At 41.5% G+C, this 8,401-nt stretch overlaps 1 protein-coding gene across 1 annotated transcript in view; it reads right to left on the bottom strand.

Moving 5' to 3' along the window:
• Positions 1-5,047: 5,047 nt before the first annotated feature.
• LOC123482484 (MAM domain-containing glycosylphosphatidylinositol anchor protein 1-like) overlaps positions 5,048-8,401 on the bottom strand; it is a 231,741-nt gene continuing 228,387 nt past the window's right edge. Inside the window, exon 6 of the mRNA XM_045210359.1 lies at positions 5,048-5,188. Coding sequence (XP_045066294.1) covers positions 5,048-5,188 — 141 coding nt within the window. The remainder of the gene's footprint in view (positions 5,189-8,401) is intronic.

The following is an 8,401-nucleotide window of genomic DNA, read 5'->3' as shown; positions in this document are numbered from 1 at the left end:
ATAAGAAAATATCTGAATCTTTGAACATCCCACGGAGCACCATTAAATCCATTTATAAAAAAATTAAAAGAATATGGCACCACTACAAACCTGCCGAGGGCCACCCACCAAAACTCACGGACCAGGCAAGGAGGGCATTAATCAGAGAGGCAACAAAGAGACCAAAGATAACCCTGCAAAGCTCCACAGCGGAGATTGGAGTATCTGTCCATAGGACCACATTAAGCCGTACACTCCACAGAGCTGGGCTTTTTGGTAGAGTGGCCAGAGAAATGCCATTGCTTAAAGAAAATAATAAGCAAACACGTTTGGTGTTCGCCAAAAGGCATGTGGGAGACTCCCCAAACATATGGAAGAAGGTACTCTGGTCAGATGAGACTAAAATTGAGCTTTTTGGCCATCAAGAAAAATGCTATGTCTGGTGCAAACCCAACACCTCTCATCACCCCGAGAACACCATCCCCACAGTGAAGCATGGTGGTGGCAGCATCATGCTGTGGGGATGTTTTTCATCAGCAGGGACTGGGAAACAAGTCAGAATTGAAGGAATGATGGAATGGTGCTAAATACAGGGAAATTCTTAAGGGAAACCTGTTTCAGTCTTCCAGAGATTTGAGACTGGGACGGAGGTTCACCTTCCAGCAGGACAATGACCCTAAGCATACTGCTAAAGCAACGCTCTAGTGGTTCAAGGGGAAACATTTACATTTCTTGGAATGGTCTAGTCAAAGCCTCGACCTCAATCCAATGACTTAAAGATTGCTGTACACCAGCGGAACCCACCCAAACTTAAAGGAGCTGGAGCAGTTTTGCCTTGAAGAACTCCCTAGTCCTTGCCGATGACAAGCATACCTATAACATGACGCAGCCACCACCATGCTTGAAAATATTAAGAGTGGTACTGAATGGTGTGTTATGTTGAATTTATCCCAAACATAAGGCTATGTATTTAGGACAAAAAATTCATTTCTTGCAGTATTACTTAAGTGCCGTGTTGCAAACAGGATGCATGTTTTTGAATATTTTGATTCTGTAAAGGCTACCTTCTTCTCACTCTGTCATTTAGGTTAGTATTGTGGAGTAACTACAATGTTGTTAATCCATCCTCAGTTTTCTCATAACACAATCATTAAACTCTGTAACTGTTTTAAAAGCACCATTGGCCTCCTGGTGAAATCACTCAGCAGTTTCCTTCCTTTGCGGCAACTGAGTTAGGAAGGACACCTCTATCTTTGTAGTGACTGGGTGTATTCATACACAATCCAAAGTCTAAATAATAACATTTTTACACATCTACCAATCGGTGTCCTTCTTTGCGAGGCATTGAAAAAACCTCCCTGGTCTTTGTGGTTGAATCTGTGCTTGAAATTCACTATTCGATTGTAGGACCTTACAGATACTTGTATGTGTGAGGTGGAGAGATGGGGTAGTCATTCAACCACTATTATTGAACATGGAATGAGTTCATGCAAATTATTTGTAAGCACATTTTTACTCCTGAATTTATTTAGGCTTGCCATAACAAAGGTGTTCAATACTTATTGACTCAAAACATTTTAGTTTTACATTATTTTATTTCGAACATTTTCTACAAACAAAATTCCACTTTGACATTATGGGGTATTGTGTATTGATCAGTGACACAAAATCTAAATGTAATCAATTTTAAAGTCAGGCTGCAAGAACAAAATGTGGAAAAAGTAAAGGGGTGTGAATACATTCTGAAGGTACTGTAAAGGAGTTTTCTGAGTATTCAGAAAGTATTCAGTCCCCTTGAATTTTGTTATGTTACAGCCTTATTCTAAAATTGATTTAAATGTTTTTTCCCCTCATCAATCTACACACAATATCGCATAATGACAAAGCAAAAACAGGTTTTTAGAATTTTTCCAAATGTATAAAAAATACAAAACTGAAATATGACATTTACATAAGTATTCAGACACTTTACTCAGTACTTTGTTGAAGCACCTTTGGCAGCGATTACAGCCTTGAGTCTTCTTGGGTATGACCCAAAAAGCTTGGCACACCTTTATTTGTGGAGTTCCTCCCATTCTTCTCTGCAGATCCTCTCAAGCTCTGTCAGGTTGGATGGGGAGCTTCGCTGCACAGCTACTTTCAGGTCTCTCCAGAGATGTTTGTTCGGGCTCTGGCTGGGCAACTCAAGGACATTCAGAGACTTATCCTAAAGCCACTCCTGAATTGTCTTGGCTGTGTGCTTAGGGTCATTGTCCTGTTGGAAGGTGAACCTTCACCCCAGTCTGGGGTCCTGAGCGCTCTGGAGCAGGTTCCCATCAAGGATCCCACAGCATGATGCTGCCACCACCATGCTTCACCGTAGGGATGGTGCCAGGTTTCCTCCAGACGTGACACTTGGCATTCAGGCCAAAGAGTTCAATTTCGGTTTCATCAGACCAAAGAATCTTGTTTCTCATGGTGTGAGGGTCTTTAGGTGCCTTTTGGCAAACTGCAAGCGGGCTGTCATGTGCCATTTACTGAGGAGCGGCTTCCAGCTGGCCACTACCATAGAGGCCTGATTGGTGGAGTGCTGCTGAGATGGTTGTCCTTCTGGAAGGTTCTCCCATCTCCACAGAGGAACTCTGGAGCTCTGTCAGAGTGACCATCGGGTTCTTGGTCACCTCCCTGACCAAGGCCCTTCCCCCCCTATTGCTCAGTTTGGCTGGGCGGCCAGCTCTAGGAAGAGTCTTGGTGGTTCCAAACTTCTTCCATTTAACAATGATGGAGGCCACTGTGTTCTTGGGGACCTTCAATGCTGCAGACATTTTTTGGTACCCTTCCCCAGATCTGTGCCTCAAACACAATCCTGTCTCGGAACGCTACAGACAATTCCTCCCACGTCATGGCTTGGTTTTTGCTCTGACATACACTGTCAACTGTGGGACCTTATATAGACAGGTGTGTGCCCTTCCAAATCATGTCCAATCAATTGAATTTACCACTGGTGGACTCCAATCAAGTTGTAGAAACATCTCAAGGATGATTATTGGAAACAGGATGCACCTGAGCTCAATTTCGAGTCTCATAGCAAAAGGTCTGAATACTTATGTAAATAAGGTATTTCTGTTTTAAACATTTTATAAATGTTTGCCATGTCATTATGGGGTATTGTGTGTATATTGATGAGGAACATTTTTTATTTAATCAATTTTAGAATAAGGCTATAACGTAACAAAATGTGGAAAAAGTCAAGGGTTCTAAATACTTTCTGAATGCACTGTACAAGAAGGTACAAAAGAAGAGTAACTTGAATAGTTTTGCTTATTTTATTCAAGTGCTGTCATTGGTTGCGTTGTGCCGACCTGCATCGGAGCTTGGACGATGAACTATGGGCCATTTGTATTCCTTGTTTCAATTGCGTGTCCGACAGCAAAGAAATAAAAAAGCCAAAAACCAAATCTGTGATTGATTCCTCTTGTCCCTCTGTATCTTTATCCAGCTTAATGCCTTTCTCTTAAAACCAGATCCAAATTCCAATTTGTGATGTTGTTCTTTTGCTTTTGCTTGGCTGTGTACTAGGGTAAGCGTGTTTGTTTATGTCTGTTTTTCGGAGAGGGTATCCTCAAGGGTACCAAAGTATTGCCGTATTGCCAGAGTCCTGTGTCTCCTACTCTCCTTTCACAATTTCCCTGAGACAGTCAGAGACAGCGAGAGAGCTTGCCACACAGCCTCTTACGGGATGGGGGGAAAAAATCTGTGCCTTTTACTTGAGTGAACCCCACACGTAGAGAACAATATGTTTGCAGTTTGCAGCTGTATACATTTTCAGCACACTAATTTGACCCCAAACACACACAAAAAAAGGTTTCACAGCCGCGAAGGAAGTAAGACGGAGAGAATACCACAAAAATAACATTATCTATTAATGGAGAGCTCATTTCTCTGGTACTTTCCCTTTATTAGGTGTTACAAAATGTTCTCTGGCTGCTTCGCCTGCTTTTGTGCTCCCACTAATGAATGGAATAAACATTGATTTACAAGTATTTAGCCCCGTGGCTAGTGCTAACCTCATCCACCACATATTGTTTCCTCTGAATTGACTCTTAAATGAATTATGCAAATGAGCATCCTTTGAACCCTTTAATATAACTGTCCTGTACTTCAAACCCCGACATCAGCGGAAATATCTTATCATCAATCATGGCCTTTCAATTCTCGCAAAGAAATATATACATATACGCTGCATTAAAACAGACGAATAGGTCAGCTCTCGGAAGGGGGGTTTGTCTGATGACATTTGAAATGCGGCAAAAACAGAAAAGAAAGGGAATGAAAAAGATTCTGGCTCTCGTTTGCCGAGCGAGCGGCCTTCGGAGGGAGGCTGCAGTCTAACTGACAGCGTTGTCGACTGCAACGTCTTTGCCGGTGGTAACATGGCATCGCCGTGGAGACGGGCCGGAATGAAGGGAGATAAAAAGAGTTCTCTGACAGGTGAATTAGAAGTGACGGCCTGAGATGTGTCTCCCAGCAAGGGAATAACAAGACGGATAGACGGTGTAACACACAGAGGAAAGGAGCAAGGGAGTGAGAGATGTACGTCAACGGGGAGAGAAAATAAAGAGAGAGACAGTGAGGGATATGGACATTGAGGGAGAAGGAAGGGGAGAAGGAGTGAGTTGAGAGGAGGGGAAGAGATGGAGTGCGATCCTCAAAGAGAGGGAGTTGGGGTGAGCGAGAGATGAGAGGTGAGGAGGGGGAAAGTGGGAGAGAGGGAGGACGAGATGGAGGGTCTGTGTATGAAAGAGAGGAGGGGGGAAAGCAGAGCACGGTTCAGTGAGACAGAGCGAGACAAGGGATAAAAAATTGAGGGATGGATTCACACAGAGAAAAAGGAGATTAAAGGAGAGAGGTGTTGCTTGGGGTGGTTTAGTGGTAAACACCACCACCTTCAACACATATGCTCTTTCTATCCACGTAGGTTTGAATCCTGTCACAAACCTTGCCTTTACCGTCTTGTCTCTTTATTAAAAACATACTGAAATAAAATTATGAAAGAGGGGTGTAGAATAATGATAGGGAGGACTATGTGTCACTTACTGGTGGCGTTGGTGAGCCGAAAGGTGACAGAGCTATCAGGGATGTCACATACATTGCGAACCGACACCTGGCACGTGTAGTTTGCAAAGTCCTTTGGCCTCAGGTTCTTCAGCTTCAGCACCTTGGTCTCCCCCTGCGTGACAGAAAACATTGACTGGTCACAGAGATATAACAGTAACACACCCTGACTGATTGCACGTGAATAGTCTTCACAAAAACAAAAACACACGCACACAATACATTTACACAATCTCAGACACCACATTTCTAATTGCACTTTTAAACACAAAAGTGTTCAAAAGTGGCCACACACACACACACACACACACAATCCTACACATGCAAAGATGAACAACAAATATATTTAATGTCTCTCAGACACATACACACATACTTACACACCAATGTCCTAATATCATAGAGCAGAGAGAATAGATCTGATTAAAGGATTCTAAATTCCTTTTGGATGAGACCATCAGACAAATTAAATATCATCATCAGAATAATATAATCATAAATCCATCTCTCTCTCTTTTTTCTCTCTCTTTCTTTCCATTTCTGTTTCTCTCTCTTTCACTTTCCATTCCTCTCTCTCTCCCTCCCTCCCTCGCTCCATCTCTCTCTGCAGTCCATAGAACTACATAGAGCTTTTAAAACTCTACTTCAATAATGATTTCCCGATAAGCCAGTTCATACTTCATTCCCACGGCTGCCTATTCCACCCGTCTAAGCCTTGGTGTGCATCCCAAATGGCAACCTATTCCCTATATAGTGTGAATGGTGCGATTTGGGATGCAACCTTGGCTGACTTCCACTGTCGTAGCATGGGAAGAGCCACTCCGGCTAATTTGTGCTCTCAGGGTGGCCCTTTGTAGCAGACCATACAGCTACTTAAATTAAAGGAGAACAGACGGAACAATGCTAGTAGCTATATGGTTGTCAGGGTTGGGGAGTAATGGATGACATGTCAACCGTTGCATGTAACGGATTACAAAAATACTGTCACTGAAATCTGTTACGTTACCAGCAAAAATATTGTAATCAGATTTCAGATACTTTTGAAAAACTAGATGATTACTTCTAGGATTACTTCTAGGATTCTCTAACAGGTGAATTAGAAGTGACGGCCTGAGATGCATCTCCCAGCAAGGGAATAACAAGACGGATAGATGTTTGTGGGGGAGAAAAAGATGACGCCTTTCTGTTTTCTTAATGACATTCAAATCAGCATTGAACAAAGGCCAAGTTTAAGTTTGTTCTGCCTGAGCGAGTCTGACCACAAGTCAGAGACCACTAGGATGACACACCAAATGCGTTTGATGGATTGCGGGAAAAAAGCATGAATAGGTTTTTGTAGGCTACATTGCAAGCTGTGTCTTCCAATGGTGCGACTGCTGTCAGCATAAAATATTATACGACCAACTTGAATAAACGCTTGAAGGTAAGGATGACAGCAGTGGTGTAGCCTACGGGCGATACGGATATCACTTACTTAGGCCCATTATTGCTATCTCCATAGCAATTTAGTGAATCAAACTGCTGCTCTCTCAATTATTTGTGTCTTTTTGTGGATGGCTGTTCACAAATGTATAGGTGTATTTTACCCCAATAATGGTTGAATTGAAGAAGTGCCTGTCAATCATTGTTTATGCGACCCATGGACAGCCAGTGAAAAATGTGCTCTAGCACTAGCTACATAGTGTGGATCCCAGCCTGTGGATTCAAAGTTTGAGGGAGTTCCTCCCTTGTAAACTCCTCCGTGGTATTGTGCTCCACACATTCTGTGAAAAACAAGTTTCAGAAGTCCCCGAGTAGGGCTTTTATTGGTCTATCTAATTTGTGCTGATTCAAAAAAAATGTCCAAAGGCCTAACGGACACATGCTTAAACGTGCACACTTTTGATAGACTTCAACAGCTACAAATTATCGAGATATAAAAGTGTCACCCCATAGAGATCCTATGAAATTCATTAAGTATTAAAAAAAAAAAACATGTATGCTCTCACTAACTGTAAGTCGCTCTGGATAAGAGCGTCTGCTAAATCACTAAAATGTAAAAAAAAATGTAAGTATTCTAATTCCGAATTCTATGGTGTCACCAACAAAAACGTAAATAACAGGCTTATAGCAAATGCAGCATATGGCATTCCATGAGAGCAGCATTTATTTTTCAACCATGTTTTGAAGCAATGAACCCAATCAGTCCTCCATGATAAAAACATAAACAACAGAGTAGGCTAATAAGTCCTTCATTTTTGGTCAGGTAAAACAATTAGACTAATCTATATTTCCGAGTCCTATTCTTGAAGCGCAAGGGGTATTTCATTAACTGGAAGGACTGGAAATCTGACTGTTTTTTTTATGTAAATATATAGCCTAATTGTTGTATTATCTGTATTGAAATAGAAAGCAATGGGTTAGAAGCCTACATAACCCATAAAGTAAAATGCAACTATGCCAGTAAACTCTAACATTGATTTATCTTGCCGTACAATTGGTAATATTCATTGTTGTCTTCTTCTAATGCCTCTTAAGGGGAAAGTAATCTAAAAGTAACTGAAAGTAGTTAAATGTTACTGAGTTTGGGTAATCCAAAAGTTACATTAATGATTACAATATTGGACAGGCAACTAGTAACTGAAATTGATTATATTTAGAAAGTAACCTACCCAACCCTGACGGTGCACTGACTGACTCAGAGCTTAACAGCTGCCTGTGTGTGCATGTGTGTATGCAAGAGAGAGTGTTTGTGTGCATGTGTGTGCTGTTTGCAACCAGTATTATCTGTGATTAGCTGTCGAGTGACTGAACCTTGAGTTCCATATAGGGCTATACTGGCTAAACAATGGACTACCCCACAGCTATGTTGTTGAATGCTATTCAATTGTTGTACCATCGTGACATATTCCACATATTGCTGCCTTGTGCTTTGAGTCTAGAAGCTCAGCTTTGACAGGAATGGAATGTGAGTCAAAGGTGTTTTTTAACATGTGAACAGATTAAGTGCTGTGTACATGTGAATGTCTGCGTGTGTGTGTGTGTGTGTGTGTGTGTGTGTGTGTGTTGTGTGAAGTGTTCAAGGATGAACACATCACATGGATAAGGTCTGTATTTGATATACAAAGTATGTTCTACTTAATTATCCTTGCTGTACTGTTTATGTTTAGTCTGGAATGTTAGTGTGTGTGCACTTGTGTGTGCCTATACTTACATTTACATTACATTACATTTACATTTACGTCATTTAGCAGACGCTCTTATCCAGAGCGACTTACAAATTGGTGCATTCACCTTATGATAGCCAGTGGGACAACCACTTTACAATTTATTTCTTTTTTGTATTTTT

Source organism: Coregonus clupeaformis, chromosome 34 (assembly GCF_020615455.1).
Source record: "Coregonus clupeaformis isolate EN_2021a chromosome 34, ASM2061545v1, whole genome shotgun sequence".
Lineage (NCBI taxonomy): Eukaryota > Metazoa > Chordata > Actinopteri > Salmoniformes > Salmonidae > Coregonus > Coregonus clupeaformis.
Note: the sequence above shows the minus strand (reverse complement) of the source record. Positions and strands in the feature narration are given on the sequence as shown.